The sequence below is a fragment of the Tiliqua scincoides genome, chromosome 2 (genome assembly GCF_035046505.1).
Source record: "Tiliqua scincoides isolate rTilSci1 chromosome 2, rTilSci1.hap2, whole genome shotgun sequence".
NCBI lineage: Eukaryota > Metazoa > Chordata > Lepidosauria > Squamata > Scincidae > Tiliqua > Tiliqua scincoides.
In genome coordinates this window covers 75058841-75077875 of record NC_089822.1, presented here as the reverse complement: position 1 = coordinate 75077875, position 19035 = coordinate 75058841, and the positions used below count along the sequence as shown (strand labels likewise).

At 41.8% G+C, this 19035-nt stretch overlaps 1 protein-coding gene across 4 annotated transcripts in view; it reads left to right on the top strand.

Annotated features, from left to right (window-relative positions):
• Positions 1-19035, top strand: part of PTPRD (protein tyrosine phosphatase receptor type D) — a 791067-nt gene that overhangs the window by 648779 nt on the left and 123253 nt on the right. For all 4 annotated transcript variants that reach the window (XM_066616307.1, XM_066616305.1, XM_066616306.1 and 1 more), the window contains one exon: positions 9501-9594. In XM_066616307.1, the coding sequence (XP_066472404.1) occupies positions 9501-9594 (94 nt within the window). The remainder of the gene's footprint in view (positions 1-9500; positions 9595-19035) is intronic.

Here is a 19035-nt window from a genome sequence, read left to right as displayed (position 1 = left end):
CATTCTATGCATGGTGTTTTTTTAATATTTAATTCCCAATTTCAGATGTTTATCAAAAGTAGTCCCTATTACTTAATTTTGAGACTTATGACCCTCTTTATCTGTTCAGCCATATTCATATCCATTCATACCTCAATTACAATATCCCACGTAGTTAGGTGACAAAATGAGATGAATAGAAGGGAAAGTGGAAAAGAAATAATGGGGAGAAACATGTTGTCCTCCATATTGCGGTCTTTTTATGCTGCATATATTTTTCTCGAATTTCCTTATTCTGCCTTTTTATTTACACTATGATGCCTTGATTTTTAAAAAAATGTCATTTATTCCTTGACTGACAGCTCTACGAACTCTAACATTCAGGTACCTGCATTTGGTTTGGGCTTCATTTCAATTAATGTAGCTTCTGTCTTTTTTTGCAACCAACTCTTCTCATCCAAATCTTGTTTCTTCTGCATTCCAAATCTCATAGATGTATCCTTATAACAGTAATTCAAAGTAAATACATTTGCAGCACAATCCTATGAACGTTTACTCATAAGTAAGTCCAACTATGCTCAGTGAAGCTTACTTACCGGTATGTGTGCATAGGCATAGAGCAGGGGTGTCCAAAGTTTTTGCAGGAGGGCCACATCATCTCTCTGACACTGTGTCGGGGACCGGGGGGGGGGGGGGAATGAATTAATTTACATTTAAAATTTGAATACATTTACATAAGTATACATAAATGAATATATTAAAGATGAACTTATATGAATGACTGAAGGTCTTACAATAGCTCAACACCTATAAAAGACCTTGCACAAAGCAAGGCTGGCCTTTCCTTTGCTGCTGCTACTGCATCACGGATGTGAAACAGCAAGCAGTGGAGAAAGCCCTCATCCCACAGCTCACGCGAGAGGTCAAACAGTCGCCCTCACGCTGAGAGCGGTTGCATCGGGCCAGTGTGGGCTCCAACAAATCCCCGGAGGGCCAGAGACGCATTGGAAACTGGGGGCTCCCTGAGGGCCACATTGAGAGGCCTTGAAGGCTGCATGTGGCCCCAGGGCTGGGGTTTGGGCACCCCTGGCATAGAGCCTTGCAACCCAGTCCTACCTAAAGGAAGCACTGGCATGTTCAACCGGCAGTGGCTGCCACAAAAGCGCCATAAAGTGCTTTGCAGTAGTGCAGAGAGCTGGAGTCATCAGTAAATAGTTTGCCTGTGGGGCTGCAGGGTCCCTCCTCCCAGTTCCCAAAGCAGCAGCTCTTCTAGGTGCAGCAGTGCCCCCTCAGCTCTCCCCCACTCAGCAGTCTCTGTTCAGTTAGTCAGTTTGCCAGGCAGTCAGTTAGTCCATAGCCAGTCTGTGAGTCAGTCCACCAGTTCATCAGTCCTCTCCTTCCTTTTTCCAACCTTTTCTCCTTCTGCTACCCACGCCCTTTCTTTCTTCCAGGTGCTGCTTTTATTCCTGAGGGCCTTGTTGTCTCTAAGTGGCTGTAGCTGTGCAGCACACTTGCTGCAGTCTAAGGCCCTGGTTAATCCCATGCTTCCCAAACCTGTCAGCGCAAGGGGCCACTGTTGACACCACATTCTGTCTCCTCAAGGGATCTTGTGCATTTCCACTATATTTATTAAAATTGTTAGTGTTTGTTAATTCAGCAGTATGCTTTAGACTAGGCAACTTCCAATTGTTCTCTTGTTATTACAATATTCATTTTGCAGCCTTGTAATTTTCTCTTTTAAATGCAGTTTGTAGTACTTCACACCAGATAATCAGACTTTTCCCTTATTTTAGATAATCTCACATGTGCAAAAACATTTCAGAATTTACACTATTAAAATACCTCGGTGTAACATAGAACAAATATGCATGATGACAGCTTCTGAGTCTAGGCAATAAATAATGGAAAACATGCCATTATCCAACTAATCTAGGACTAGTCCTGAATCTCCCAGTGAAAATTCATTTCATGGATTTGAGAAAATAGAATTCTCCTAGAGGGTTTCAAATTAACCCAGAATCATTACTTGCTAGCTGCTGATAAAATCCACAGTATCCTAGGATGTTCCTATCAATTTTAGCTCATTAGAAAGATATGCTGATGAATACAAAAAGCACTAAGGCCCAAATCCTAACCAACTTTCCAGTACTGGGATAGCTATGCCTGTGGGACGTGTGCTGCATCCTGCAGTTGGGTGGCAGTCACGGAGGCCTCCTCAAGGTAAGGGAATGTTTGTTCCCTTACCTCAGAGCTTCATTGCCATTATGTTAGTGCTGGAGAGTTGGTTAGGGTTGCGCCCTAAATGTTTTAGGATGTGGGCTGTCCAGGATTAAAGTCATTTTGGGCTCAATCCAGAGGTGCCCTTGGGCCGGTGCAAGTTCCTTGTGCCAGCCCAGGAGGGTTGCAAATGTGCTGTAAAGCACGTTTTTGCCTCCTCACGAGCAAGCCACACAAACGCACGGAGGTGCGCTGGCACAGGGAGGCTGAATCCATGGTGACTTATGCGTCAAGCCTTGCATCGGCCCAGCTGGGCTAACACAAGGCTCTGGGGTGGACGGGGATGAGGTGGGAGGGAGGCATTCTGGGTCGGGGGAGGGCAGCTGGGGGGCAGCCCTGGGCAGGGAGTGGGAGGCAGGCCTGGGATCCGGCAGTTATACAGGCTCCCAACCCCCGTTCCCAGGGAGTTTGGAGTGGCTTCAAGCCACCACCTTGGGAGGCAGTCACAGAGACCTCCTCAAGGGAACAAACATTCCCTTATCTCAGGGCTGCACTGAAAAAGTTGGATAGGATTGGGCCCATAGCCTAGTAAAAGATATTTCCAAGAATCTTGCCACAACCCATGATAGCACCTCTTGATACGGGTAAAGCTATGGGCCTTTCAAAAATTAGTACCCTAATACTCTGCTGCTTGCCTTCTGCTACTTACTTACCCCCTTACCATGGATTTCTAACATACGTTTTTTAGAGGAAACCCCTTTTATCAGTTTGTGTCAGAAACTCCATTCAGTATGATGAGATACAACACTATGCCTGTTGATTTTCCTTTCACAACCAGGGAATCAAAAATCTATTCCAGATTCTGATTTACCACATATTTGAAGTTGGTTTTGTTCTTATTTCTTTAAAGTCAAATATACTAATACAGATTTGATCAGCCAATCATTCAGTCAGTGCATTATTCAACTAATCAACTTCCCAGTTCTGAGAGGAACAATTCAAAACCTGTTTTGTTTCAAACTCTCTGTACTCAACATATCTCACAGATATTTTCCATTCTCTCTTCCATTCTCTCTTAGACCAGTTAGAGATAAAGTAGTTTGAAACAACTAGCAGCCATGCTATTGATTGCACTGTGGCGTATACCTGCTTGTCCTTACAGTTAATCCTTATGGCCGTACCTTAGGATTTATTTTTAACTAGAGTGTCAAGCGCTTTCTCGAGGTTAGTGAGTACAAGAGCAGTTTTATTATGTCATACAAACTGTTGCTGTTAACTGGTTTTTTTAACCAGCCATCAGTATTTTACCACTGCTTTTCGCATACCAACAGTCATATTTAAACAGAGGTCTCTGCCCTTGGTCTACCCAGTAATTGCCTGCTTGCCTGCCTGCTTTCTGCAGCTCTTATCAGTGTCATTTGTAGCTTGCTGGGTGTATATGTAGTGAGGGAGGATGTTAGAGGGATTGCTCTTTAAGCCTACCTGTGATGATAAATGTCAATGTGGCAATTAAACTGTATAATAAAGTGAATCCAGACAGAATACATTCACCTTGCATTAAATGCTTTTCAAGCACAGCTGGTACACCATAAAGTCAATAAGTGTGCACATATACACAATTCCTGGTACTGATTTGTTCTTGGGCTTTTTGTCCCCATCAGGTCCCTGTCCAATTTGCAGCATCACATCTAAAGAGAGTTTAATCCTGGGTGATGCCTTAACCTGTACTCTAATTACTTTCCAAGCATGGATGGTGTTCACATTTTCTCTTGCCCACTTCTCTGCAACAAAAGATAGAGAAAGGTGACTTTTGCCGCATTAGACCAATGCAGTTCCACAGGCAGAGTAGAAAGCCATGAAATGGTGGGTCTTGCTGGTCCAGGAGAACTGCCAAATTACTGTACTACCACTCCCATTTCTTCCTAAGGTGGTCACGCTTCTTTCCTTGCATTGTACTTCATCATTGTCCAGGTGCAAGAGCATGTTATTTCCTTCAAATAGAGATGCAAAAGGGCAGAACTGAGTGACACTTCTTTCTTTTAAAAACTTAGAGCCCAGTCCTATACATGTTTACTCAGAAGTAAGTCCCATTATAGTCAGTGGGACTTACTCCCAGGAAAGTGTGGATAGGATTGTAGCCTTGGGGCACAGTCCTAACCCACTTTCCAGCACCAACTTAAGGGCAATGCAGCTCCAAGGCAAGGAAACAAACATTCCCTTACTTTGAGGAGGCCTCCGTGAATGCCACCCAATTGCAGGATGCAGCACACGTCCCATGGGCACAGCTATGCCAGTGCTGGAAAGTTGGTTAGGATTTGGGCCTTAGAAATGTAACAATAAAAAGAAATAGCTAGTCCAAGAAAGTCATGTTCAAACATTTCCTACCCACCTCGCAAGATTCTGCCCATGGTGATATTGGAGTGATTCTCAGGCTTGCGCACTTCTTGCACAAAGAAAAGGCAATGAGAAGCGAGATGACCGGTTTGCATTTGAATTGGAGGTCTCTCTTGCACTGTGAGTGAGCATGTCCAAATTATATATGGGATCTCCCAGTGTGTATATTACCCATACAGTGCAGTATTGGGGACAAGAAAAGGAAAGCAAGAGCCTGAGGCCTGTTTCTAGCCTTGCCCAAGTCAAATCTCAAGGACAAAGTATATCTGAACAGGCTCACAGCAGCACGCAAGCATGTGCTGGGTTTTGAACAATACAAGTCAAAGTTGGAGAATTTAGTTCTGTTTGTGCTTGTTCATTTTTGATGCTTCTTTATAATTTTACTCAGAATATTTGGGCTTCCTATGTTACCCTTACATTTCTAGGAATTGTAATAGGTTCTGTTACCTGTGGAACAGACCGTTCCTGTAGATATACTTTTTTTGGAAGGAATTACAAGACTATAGGTATAGTCTCTTTTGCAATGGTTTAAAAAAATAAAGTACATCTTTTAAGAGACCGTAAACAACAGTTTTCTTTTTGCTTGAATGCATTCCCCTTTGCTTTATTTCTTCTTCAGTATTGATATCTAATGGATGTGAGGGTATCTTTCAAAAGTGTATACAGAATTTGCCACTAGAGGTCTTGTTCTTTGTTGGGGCTATAACAATTAATGTGGAAAAAGGTTTACCGAGTTTCTATTACTTGTGCTTACAACAAAAGAGCAGGTCAGTGGTTTTCACACATTAAGCACCCACTTTTTAGAATGAGAATCTGTCGGGACCCACTGGAAGTGATGTCAGGGCCGGAAGTGGCATCATCGAGCAGCAAAATTATTAACAATCCTAGGCTGCAATCCTACCCACATTTACCTGGGAGTAAGCCCCACTGACTATCATTGTTAAAAACACATAGTAGCTTGTTAAAAGTACAGGTCTATAACATTTCCCTAAATACAGTCACATACCATGGTAGCATCAAGTCTAACATATTAAAAATAAAATATTGAACTGAACGGGGTCCCACCTGAAATTGGCTCGCGACCCACCTAGTGGGTCCTGACCCACAGTTTGAGAAACACTGGAGTAGGTCATTGTTCTAGTTTTACTGATGGGAATTGAAAGCAAATGACTTAGCCAAGGCTGACCTGTGAAGCCATAGATTATGCCAGATTTTGAATTCAGGTCTTCCAGGTTCAGACCATTTTGGCTCTCAATCACTTGTGATCTGTGTTTCAAATTTACGGCACAATTCTATGTACACTTACCTGGGACTGAGGGTCCAGTCCTAACTGGCTCTAGTGCTGGTACTGAACTCCAGCGCCGGTGCTGGGTGTCACAGATGTATCATAAGGCTTGACCACAGCATCTGGACAGGAGGGTCCGCCAACGCTGGGCCTCCATGCTGGGTGGACAGCCGGCTGATTCTCCTCCAGCACCAGCTGGTGCTATGTCTTCTTGGGGCGAGCAGGATGCAGGGAGCAGGCGGAACAGTGTGGAGGGAGGACAGAAGGAGGGAAGGATCGGACCCGGGAGGCCATAGCAGCTTCTGCTGTTGTGTCCTAACCTCCCTCCTGGCCCTGGCAGCCTGACACGAACCTCCTTGGGTCTTTACCCACTCAAAAGTGGACACAGATGCAAGGAGAACCATTGGCATAGCTGCTACCTAACCCTAAGGGAGCAAACGCTCCCTTACCCCAAGGAGATTCCCAGCATTCGCCCAGTGCCCACTGGATCGAGAGGTAGCCATTTAGGCACCACTGGAGCCCTGGGCATTGCCAGGTTTAGAATTAGTGTGTAAGTCCCATTGAATATAGTAGGACTTGCTTCTGAGTAAACTTGCATAAGCTTGCACTGTTAACGTACTACGAACCTTTCACTCCCATCTTGAATTTGGGAGTTGGGGAAAAAGGAAAGCAGCAGCGTAGTTGCAACCACTTGAATTGCTTTGGAAATCAAGAGCAGTTAAATAATTATTTTATTTCCGTTGGGGAAATGATTGCACTTAAATGTAGGTTTTGCATATGAGCAGCACAGCTACAGTAAATGTCAGATCTATTAGCTTGTTGATATTTTGGCTGGAGTCAAATCAGTTTGTACTGCTTTATTTTAAGTGTTTGTTCTTTTTATTTTTCGAGACTCAATTTTCTTATCTAATTGAAAATGGTATTGCTGAGAACATTAAACAGTCAAGTCAGCACTTAGCAAGATTTATTGGCAATCTTATGAGGGTGGATCTGTGCTTGATCCATCTTCCTAGCCATTTTGCTAGAACTAAGTTTAGAGTAAAGGAAGTGAATCACTAGAATGCACATCAATGCCTGTGCATACTTTCTTTTAAGAAGCCATCATGATTTTTTATGTGCAATTTGAACCTATACTTACAACTGTGTCTTGTCTGTATGGAATCCTTGAGCAGAAGTTTCACGAGATCTTAATGGCTTCTCGGATGAAAAATGATAAAATGTAGTAATCCGACCTGGCTACCTATGTGTATTGATTTTGCAAGTGATTCGGTTCCATTAGGAGAATTGCTGCTGTGTTAGAAAACAGGTTGTGGGGAGTCATTTTCAAGAAATGAAACTTGTTGTGCACCTTCTATAACTGCTGATATGGGGCAAAGAAAGATAATGGATATAAATTATTTTTTTAAAGGGACAATCTACTAAAATTCATGTCAGTGCATAACAAGAGATACTTTTATTCCACTCCTCCGTGCTGCTTTTTCAATCCTATGTTGCCCTAAAGGTATAGTTAGTTTCTGAAACACTGGGTTTCAGTTTATCTCATATATTTGGGTATATAGTTTTTTTTGGTGCTCATTATATGCAGCTGCTTATATTGGAAAACATGGTAATTCACTATTCTGGATGGAGTGACAATGATTATACATTTCTGGACTTACCATTCTCTTATATTGGATGAAATGGAGTTCATATGCAGTGGATATAAGCCATCTTATAGGACTCACATGCAGGCGTGTTACAGTAAAAATGTAAGCTCAGAAAGTGCAAGCCAACATTCTTGAGACTGGACAGTCATTGAAGCAAGAATTTCCGTTTTATTTTTATAAAAGAATACGCAGAAGATGATTTCCAGTGACAAATTAGCGTTAAAAATGGCATAAGACAGACAATGGAAAAGAAATAATACATAAAAGCAATACAAAAGCAGCAGGCAAGAACAAATAAAGCATCATAGAAGAAAGTCTTCTGTTGTCACTTAAAAACCACAAGAGAAGGAGGTGTCTTTTTGAGATTGTTTGTATACCATGTTTGAATTTAACTTACTTCCCACAATGAAACAATTGCGACGAAACCATTCACTGCTTTAGGACAAAATTACAATATGCAAATAGACGAGCTGGTACAAGATTTGAAAGTTGAGGAAAGTATCTTTGTTCATAAAATAAACCATATACCGTTCAAGACCTTTTTCTTCAAAGCATAAAAGTGAAAATCAATAAATACATACGTATTTTTGAAATAAAAATCCTATCATCATCATCATCATCATCATCATCAACAACAACAACAACAACAACAACAACAACAACAACAACAACAACAACAACAGTATTTATATACCCCTTTTCAACAAAAAGTTCCCAAAGCGGTTTACAGAAAAAATCAAATAACTAATGGTTCCCTGTCCCTAAAGGCTCACAATCTAAAAAGATGCAACACCAGCAGACAGCCGCTAGAAAAGACACTGCTGGGGTGAGGTGGGCCAGTTACTTTCCCCTTGCTAAATAAAAGAGGAGCACCCACTTGGAAAAGTGCCTCTTACCAGTTAGCAGGGGTTATATATCTGTTTTTTTAATTGTTAAAGGCATAGATCTGTAACATTTCTCCAAAGGCAGTCACATACAATGGTAGCATCAATTTTAATATATTAAAAATAAAATATTGAAATGAATGGGGACCCACCTGAAATTGGCTCGCCACCCACCTAGTGGTCCCGACCCACAGTTTGAGAAACACCTCCCTAGACCCCTGCCACTTCACAGTGAGACCTGCAATACAATGTGACAAACAGTGGTAGGAGGTTCAGCTCGGCAGGCAGAGCTTCAGCAGGAGCTTTTCTCACATCCTATCCTCCAAGAGCCTCTTATCAGTGTTTCTTGCATTGTATCTGACCTTCCAGTCCAGAAGTAACTGGTGATGACATCATTGGCAGTTATTTCTGGTGGTGCTTCCAATAGGTGGACTATGCAAAGTAGTACAGCAGGGGTCAAACATTGAGAAATGCTCTTCTAAGGTTCTTGTGTAATCTGCTCATTTTTTCCCCACAAGCGGAACTCTGCATATGGAAGGTGCCACCACCTGATTATTGATAATTCCTCCTCCTTTCTGCATGCCCTTGCCCCACATGTAATCCCATCCCATTCCTGTGCATTATTAGAAAAAGTGTTTTAAGCAAAGCACAAGGTTGTTGTGTGGAGAAGAGGGTCGGAAAGCTTACATGTGCAAACTTCCTTTAGCTAATGCATGGTCCACATCGACTATTCAGAATCCCACAAGTGTATTTTCAAAATATTTCAATACAGAGCACAATTAACAGACTGGCTGTGGGACAGGGAAAAACAAACCTGACTGCTTAAAACGGATAGATATATAATTGTAATTAATTCAATTAATAATAATTGTAATTAATTCAATTAAGAATTAATTGAATTAATTCAATGAGAGTCTTAAACATATTACCAAAGAAGAAGCTTCCCTGTCCAAGGTTTTCACGGACTCGATTCTGCTGGCTAGCATATTATTACTTAGAGATTGTTCTGTACTGAAGTGTCCTTTAAACTGAATCAACCTGATCATCCATTTCTTGTTATGTGAATTTCATTGCTATCTTTTGTTTCCTTTGCAGAGGTTACTATATAGTAATTGTGCCTTTAATAAAGAAGTCTGATGGGAAATTTATGAAACCACGGGAGAGCCCGGACGAAATGGAATTAGATGAGGTACCATATGCTTATTTTAGCTCTTTACTTCTGAAAAAAATGTTTGTCATAGTAGCAGTCTTAATGGTTGTGTCCAATTAATGTACCTATGTCATCAAGCTTGACTTTTGAAATCTTATCATTTGTATTGGAGTTAGCCTCTGGGGACAAAAACAAAAAACTAATTGCTTAAATTAAGGGACATTAAGCCACAATGAGGCACACAAACTATCTGATCTTTGTTGGTGTTAATATTTTGTTCAAATTGGAAGACATAATGCAGAAGGTGAAACGAGTTGTCAGCAAATGTATAATCACTGTTGATATGAACTCCAGTAAAGGTCTAGTTTGTTAATGGGGTGTTTGCTAAGGCTGAATCAAATCCTAAATTGTAATTTGCTCTGCAGTTTAACATTTGACCTACCTCACAGGCTCTTTACCTGTTTCTCCTGTACTGGAATATTACTAATTAGAAAATATTTCTCTCAAGCGCTTTTTCTTTCTCCTCCAGAATTAAATGCCATTTAAAGAAAGAAGCGCCTTGCATACTAGCATGCTAATAATGGAGAGGTTGAACAGTTAAGACATATTTAGGTGGCGATTCTATACACATTTTCCTGGGAGCAAGCTTCACTGAACACAATGGCTCTTGCTTCTGAGCAGGCATGCATCGGATTGCATTATTAGTCCATTTCTACCTTGTATATAGGCAGATTAGTTCATCTAATGCAACAATTTTCAACCAATATGCCACAGCACGTTGGTGTGCTGCGAATGGTCTGCAGGTGTGCCTTGGGAGTTTGGGGGAGGGTCATTTATTAATGCTATTGGGGGGTGTGAGCCCCCCACCGGCAGCATGGTCCAAAAAATAGTGGTGTGCCTTGCTGGTTTTACTGCTTTGCCAGTGTGTAATGAGATGAAAAAGTTTGAAAACCACTGATCGAGTGGATTAGATGCCAAGATGCCCTTCCATGTGCAGAAAGTGCAAGAATTAAAGCCATTTTGCAGGCCTGGGTGGGGAAACAAATCCCAGGAACTCAAAGCCTCATGCACGTATTTCCAGAAAGTTGTGATCATTCGCTGGGTGGCGAGGGGCTTGCTCCTTTTTTGTGACGGTAGAGCTACTTTTTAAAATTCCTTTTTTTCCCCTTGCAGCACCTGTGAGGGCAGCAGTGGCTTTAGCAGCCCTTCAGGTGCAGAGAGCTTGCTCCTGCCAGTTGTCAATGTCAGTGACATTCCCTGGGGGGAGGGCAAAGCAGTAAGTGTTTCAGGTGCCTGAACAACTGTGTAAAGCGGCCCCTCCTCCTCAGAGCCATTCGGGGATGCCTCCACTTTGCTTTCGCAGCTGCGAATGGCTCTAAATGCAAGGGAGAGGGGCTGCCTTACATGGGCATTCAGGTACCTGGAGAACTTAGTGCTTTGCTCCCCCCTCTGGGAAGCCTCTGGCCAATGTTTCTGGTAAGAAAGCACCAGAAAATTTCCTATGCCATGTAATGTGATGGAGGCCCCAGCTACTGGGAATGGTATCAACACTTCAAGTGTGGTTGAAACTGCTGCTGCTACTCTCAGGAGCATGACAAGAAAAAGAGTTACCAAAAGAAAAATGTTTGGCTGACGTCACTCACCCCGACATGGTTTGTTCAGCTCCACCGACGGTTGAATGAGCTCCTCATTCAGCTCCTACCATGAGCGTAACTTTGGATACAATCCAATCTGTTGAAGTATTTTGACACGTGTGGCATTTTGAGTTTATTATATTTTTATAAGGTTTCTTCAAAGGGCAGCTTCTTTTCTAGAAAGATGGATATACTCTTGACAATTGCAACCTGTCGAGACTTGGAAGGGTATTATGAGAACCCAAAAAGGATTTTTAAACATCAAATACAGATAATCACAACAACCAGAGTTAGGAATCACTAGCTTTCTCTCCTGGACAGAAACATGCATTCTTAAATTATCATGTATCTAAAGTCATAATTGAGCAGTAGCGGCAGATCTCAAGAACAATTTTCTCTGCTATTTGAGACATAGTCTAAAATTCATTCTTTGTGACCAACTTACAGCCCAATCCTAATGGGCAGCCCAATCCTGAGCTGCCTGGGGAGCCCCTGCTCGGCGGCACCACGAGGGCTGCTGCTGAATCCAGCGCCTCCCACGCTAGTGCGGGAGGCACCTCGGGAGTAGGGGACGTTTGTCCCCGTCCCCCGGGTAAGGGAGGAAGCCCCGCAATGGGGGTACTTTCTTTAGTGGCGCCCAAAGGGTGCCACTGAAGTAAAGGCGCTTGTGCAAGGCATGCAGTCTCCATGAACGCCTAGGATCCTGCAGAGCAGAGCTCCGCGGATCCTCCACTCGCCTGCCTCCAGGCTCGCCTTTGGTACTTCCCCCTCCCCACGTCACACTGGCCTCCCCGCTCCCCCCCCCGCATCACGCTGGCCTCCCCTCTCCCCGGAACACCCCCATCCCCACCCTGTTTGCTATTCCGCAGCCCGGCAGTCGCAGGCACCGCCAGGCCACCGCAAATGTGCCTTATGGCATGTTTGCAACTATGGTCATGCCACAGAGGTGAGGTGCGGACCATAGGATTGGGCCCTTACTTAGCAACTTTCTCCATGGTCACACACATTTATCCAGTTTATCCACATGAGAGCCACATGTTTCAGCTTAGAGGAATTTGGCCTTTACCTGATGTAGGACATCAGACAGTCAATATAGTCCTCATTTTTGAAGATTTATTTTGTAAAAAAATTCCTCAGAAGAAGGCAATGCACCAGTATGTGTAAAAGGCAGCCATAATAGTTTACATTACACTGAAAACCCAATCCTAACACCCACCATGATATAGCATGCAGCCATTCCAAAATATGTTTTTTACTTACCTCTGAGTAGGCCAGCTATGTAGCTGGTATAAGTCCAATGAGAGGAAAGGGGCAGGAAGGTCTGGGAAAAAGGCAGTAGAATCTTTACATACCATGCTGCCACTGGAATCCTCACTTGCCCTCCTCTCTCCTTATCCCAAAACTCCTCCTAATGTCCCCCTCCCTGCCCATGACATCTGCCCACCTCTGACTTACACTTAAGTCACAAACATTGGTATCAGGAGATAAGCTACCTCTGACTTAACAATGTTTGTGACTTACCAGTGTATCAGGAGATAAGCTGTCGTAAAAGGCCCATAGATTTGGGTCATAGGTCCCTTACTTAAGTACATGTTAGGTTAGGTTATGAAGGTATGTAGTCAAAATGTGCTTAAGTTGAAACATCCAGCTTTTGCTGGCCCAGCACTGCCTGTATGAAAGCACCACTGAAGGACGTGAGCGCCAACACAGCCATCTGTAACTCAGAGACTTGCCTGTCAACAGGACAAAGACATGCCTGTGTGCAAAAGTATGACTTTTGGGTGTCCATTGGACAAGTAATGACAACGCAGAAGAAAGCTATCTTAAGAATGTTCCTTTGGTCTTAATTTTTCAACATATTAATCTTAAGAATTTTACTGTGGTCTTAATTTTTCATGATATTAATCATAATTGTAAGATTTTATTTGTTTTCTTCTTAGAGAGAGTAGGTGGCAGCAGTCGGGGCCCTCAATCAAACTCAACTTTAACCCTACCCTCCCTCCTTTTCCTACTTAGTACTGCTAAAACACGGCTGTGCTTTTTAATTCTGTTGTTGGAGTCGCCTCCATTAAAGGACTCACTTTTCTCATACAATATTTGTGCTGCCCTGTAGCTTGCAAACTCTCAGTTAACCCTGTACCCAAACAGCCTTGGCCAAGCTTACTTCCTTCATCCTCCTCTCCCCATGAATCCTCATGGATTTTCAGTGTAATTTGATACTGTTGAGCTGTAGTTTTTCCCCCATTGCCACAGCAAGGGGTCACAATTTTCAAAGTTCTTGAGCTGCTCCCGTGATCTTCAGTCAGCTTCTATTGTTTGCTTTGCCAATGTCTTCACAGCTGTGCCTGCTTCAAAGCCCCAACCAAGCCTGTTCATAACTCAGATATCTGTAAATCAGGGACCTTCTGTAATTTTTATCTCTGCAGGCCTGGAGATAAAAACTTCTTTGTTGCTACTTCAGTGTTGCCCCCCTTTTGCTTCTATGACTTTCCTATGCCTGTTACATTCATATTTATGGTATCAGCAGGGTGAGAGATGGCAGAGCTATTTATATAGCCAGTACTAGAGCATCTAGGAAAAGTGGTTTCCACATATGCACGTGGAAGCTTTCCTGCCCACTTGAGACTATTGTACAAAATGTAGATCACTGCAAGCTGACTTTGACCTTCATTCAAGAAATTCCCATCTTTTGTTACTAATAGTGTCATCAACAATGACTTTTTTTTTTTAACACGTACAGCTCTGATTGTAGCTGATATGCGTATTGGTAGAAAACTAGGTGTGCTACAAAAATGTTAGTAGTAGAAAATCCCTAATGATAGGAAGGGAACCAGTTCTCATTTTTAACAGGACTACTTAAGGCTTAATCACTATTCTAATGAATTTATAAACCAATTCTATGCAGTACCTGGGATTGGTACCTGGCCTAGATGTCTTTAAAATGGGTTTCGATAGATTTATGGCGGAAAAGTGCATCGAGGTTACAAGCCTTAATGACAATATGCAAACTCCCAGTTTTAGAAGTAGCCATTTCTGAATGCCAGAAGCAGAGGAGTGGCAACAGGATGCAGGTAGCTTGTCTTCAGTGCTCCCGGAGACATCTGTTGGGTCTCTGTGAGATACAGAAAGCTGGACTAGGTGGGCCTTTGGGCTGATCCAGCAGGGCTCTTCTTACGTTCGTATGTCCTTAACAATAAAAAAATAGCCATTTAGTTATAGAGAATGACTTGCTATTTGCAGACTTGTTTAACATGGAGAACTACACAGTTAACCCATTTTTGCCCAGCCCACAGGTGTACGCATTTGTTCCCTGTTGTATATATGCAACGTTGGGCAGAAATGACTTAAATTCAGTAACATGTACAGATTCCAGTCCACGTACTCCTAGATGACATTGAACTTCTTTGTAATTAAGTTCTTTGGGTCTGTGCTGCTGCTTCCCATAATAAAGGGTCATTTTAATCATTGTGTAAGTTGTGGTGCATTAATCTGTATAATACTTTGATAAAGAACATTTATTAATTCAGAAACATTTTGGGTCAAGATGGGTTCTCTCCCACTTTTTACAGATCCAATTGAGTTTGCATTGTAGAATTAATGGTGGAAGAAATAAGATATGCATTGACTGGAAAATGAAAATTGTTTCTAATAGAGAGTTGAAGCCTTTAATATATCTTTCTGAATTGCCTTCAGTGGTAACTGTTGAAAGGACAGAAAAATATCAGAAGTTGACTGAAAGACTATTTTTGCTTTGTTGACTATAGATTTGCAAGGTCTCATACATTAAATTTTATTTGCATGCCAACAACCTGCTTAAATTTGTGTAGCGTATCACTCCATATGATGTGCTTACACAAACACCAGCACTCATCCTTACCATACCTGATTTCCAAGTGTGCAGTGGCAATGTGTACCCTATATTAAAGCCCTTGGGAAACCATTCCTTATATGGGAATTCTGTACATGGTGACATATTCATAAAGACAAGCAGGCATTGATTTGGGCATAGAACTTCAGGTTTATGAAGAGCGATGCAGGGTGTATACCTTTGATTTCTGTGGACAAATGGGGGCAGAGCTGAGCAGTCTAAATCCTTCCACAGTTACATTCACCTTTTCTCTTTTACTAAGATTTCAGTGAACAGATTCATATTATTGTACAACCATGCTGTAGTGTCATAAGAACATAAGAGCAGCCCCACTGGATCAGGCCATAGGCCCATCTAGTCCAGCTTCCTGTATCTCACAGCGGCCCACCAAATGCCCCAAGGAGCACACCAGATAACAAGAGACCTGCATCCTGGTGCCCTCTCTTGCATTGGCATTCTGACATAGCCCATTTCTAAAATCAGGAGGTTGCACATACACATCATGGCTTGTACCCCGCAATGGATTTTTCCTCCAGAAACTTGTCCAATCCCCTTTTAAAGGCGTCCAAGCCAGTCACCATCACCACATCCTGTGGCAAAGAGTTCCACAGACCAACCACACGCTGAGTAAAGAAATATTTTCTTTTATCTGTTCTAAAGTTTAAAGTGTAACACTCTGTTCTGTCAGAGTTTTACACTGTTTTCTGATCATGAACAAATTGGCAAGATATTGACTCCAGGTATAAATGTTTGGGTATAAAGGGGGAGAAAAACCTTCAGCTTCCTACATTATTGGTTTTCCAATTGCAAACTAAAAAATTACTTGACAAAGCAAGTACGGACAGTTCAAGGACTGTTCAGCCACACAAACTTGTCTTCACTGCTGCCTTCAGTATTAGCAGATCCAGCTCTAGTAAAAGTTGGAGGCACCAATAAATGGAACTTTTGCAAAAGAAGCAACAGAGGCATATAGATTGTTTTCCAAGATCTCTGCAAAAATCTGTATCCCTGTAGGGAGCTTGAATGCAGGGCTTCTACATCATAAGGCAATGCTCACATTAGAAATGTCTCTTAGGCTGCAGTCCTATCCAAACTTTCCTAAGAGTAAGCCCCATTGAATGCAATGTGTAGGCATGCATGGAAATGTGCTGTTAGAGTGCTAATACACATTGAACAGCAGAAACAAAATATCTGGAACTATAAGAGGAAGGAATTATTTTTTCCAAGATTCTCATGAAGTGAGAAACATCAGGACAAAATATTAACATGGGCTCTAGATTGGTCTTGTTAATAATGTTTGAAAGTATGGCAAACATCACTTATAAAGAACTTCCCCTTCTAAATACCCCTTCTAAATTGTGTTAGCTGAGCATTGGAGATTGTTTTTATTTCATGGTATGGAATGAGGCAACAAGGGACAAGGTAACATTTCAGGTTCTGCTCTCCAGAGGCCTAACAGATTTTATGCTAAATAGTATCCATTCATAGATTCTTTGAAGAAGATTCTCACGCTTTATAGCCTCCAATTAAGTATTCTTTAAGAACAACAACAAAAAACTAGCTAACTGATATTTTTTAGGCCATTTGTATTTTGTGTACCACTTTATTGGATGTTAAATATTGTGATGTTTAATCTTGGAGAAAAAATAATTCCTTCCCCTGTTTTATTTATCATGCTCAGATGGGTATGTTTGCACTATTGTTCAGAATCCCCCAAAGCAATATAAAATGAAACATAATAATCACAACCTTCAATTGAAATCCTAAGTCTTATTGAAATCAGTAAGATTTACTCCCAAGTAAAAATGTTTAGGATCGGTTCTTAGTAATGTAAAAATGCATTTCTAAATGTTGTGAAAGCTACATGAATAAGGAGAATATATTATGTTCTAGCATTTGGTAGCAGATTTTTATGACTTCATTGCTTTCCAATCTAACCTTGATCAGAGAAAAAAAATCCCTCAAGGGATACATTTGATGTTAATGATATATGACAACAGCCTCATCTATATCTGAAATATGAATGAAGAAGGGGTGCACTTCAGGTCTATTCATTCATGTGAATTAGATGATACAGAGATTTCCATCATCCCCCCCCCCCCTCTCTGACTCACTCACCACACACCCATAAGTTTATCTGACCTTTAATGGCACAATGTCCAGCTTTGACGACACATTCTCCAGCACTTTTTGCATGGTCTGAAAAAAATCTATGCAGCTGCCACAGTACAGACTAGCATTCCTGTAGTTCTAGCGACAAGGCAAGCACACAATTTTAATATTTGCAATTAAGGGAAATGTGGAATTGGATCCTGATTTATTGCTCTGTAAATTGACTCTTTCAACTCACATCAAGACAATTTCAATCACAGAAGGGGTACACATATGTGTACACTCCTTCCAGGAATGTAAGAAATTGTGTTCATGGAGAGGTAAGTTAGGATCCAGCCCATTTTCTCTAGTACAGGTATACACTTTCTGCAGCTCAGGAAACTAATGGACACAAATAATCAGCTTTTTAAATATACTGTTTTTAAATACTATTAATAGAAATTGGTATTTCAGTTTTAACCAGTGAGGTTTTCTGCAGCATTGTTATCATGTAATGACTAGTGATATTAACAACTAGGTTTGAACATGTCCTAGCGTAGTGTTTCTCAAACTGTGGATCAGGACCCACCAGGTGGGTTGTGAACCAATTTCAGGTGTGTCCCCATTCATTTTCAATGTGTATTTTATTTATAATCTATTAGACTTGATTCTACCATGGCATGTGACTGCATCTGGGGAAATGTTACAGATCTGTACTTTGAACAGGCTACTGTGCATATGCCTTTAACAGTGATAGCCAATGGGGTTTACTCCCAGGTAAATGTGAATAGGATTGCAGGCTTTGGGATATTTGGGGAATTTTTTTTAAACAGATCAGCAACTGCTTGGAAGGGTTAGCAGGGTTCTTTTTATTTTAAATAAATTTTTAAACTTATACTTCAATTTGATTTATTTTGTCATTTGGGGGTTGTTAATTTTCCTGCTTGATGATGTCACTTCCAGCCATAATATATCTTCCAGGTTAATGACATCACTTTTGGTGGGTCCTGACAGATTGTCATTCTAAAAAGTGGGTCCCGGTGCTAAAAGTTTGAGAATCACTATCCTAGTGAATTTAGCACAGTTAGGATAAGTGCAGTCATTAGTGCCTCCATTCTCTGAAGGTAGTTAAAAGTTCACAAACAGATCTCTGAATTTCATGCATACTTCACAAGCCCTTGGTTTCTTTTGGGTTGATTGTTTTGCTAGTGATATTCACGGTTTGTCATTATGCCTACACTGAGGTATATAATAACTTGGAACTGGAGGTGAGGAAAGTTAAATGTTTTCCTAAACCCATGTTGCTCTCCCTTTCCCCCCCTTTATTTTCTTTTTTTAAAACTGCTGCCTCCTGTTTTAAGGTTCTGGGTCTCCTTAGTGCATGGTTATTCCTTAGACCAGGTCTCCGCAACCTACAGCCTACAAGTTGGATCCAGCCTGCTCCCCAGTGTCATCCAGCCAGCAGGCTCCAGCCTATTGCTGATCAACAGGCACTTTTCCCCAAGAACCAATGTAAACTATGCCATGCCCTGTCTGGTGCACAGCAAATTGGACAGGAGGCCTCATCTCCCAGGCCAAAATCTGCTCAGCCACTTCTGGGAGCTCAGCAACCTGGAGGTTTGGCAATGACATTTAATCATCCAATGTCCAGCCTTTTTGCCAGAATAGATTCCCTGCCGTAAGTGGAAGCAGGAACTATTGACATCTTAGTAGCTTCATAATTATGTGTGTGACTTTCTCATTGTTGTGAAACCTATGCTTCCTGATTTCACTGTAGCAGAATCATGTGGGGAAAAATGGCAACCCGCAAAGCCGCTAGGAGCCCCAGCGTTAAGTTGGCTTCCTTTTGCAGTCCCCTGAGTATCCCCAAGTGGTTGCCCATTTTAA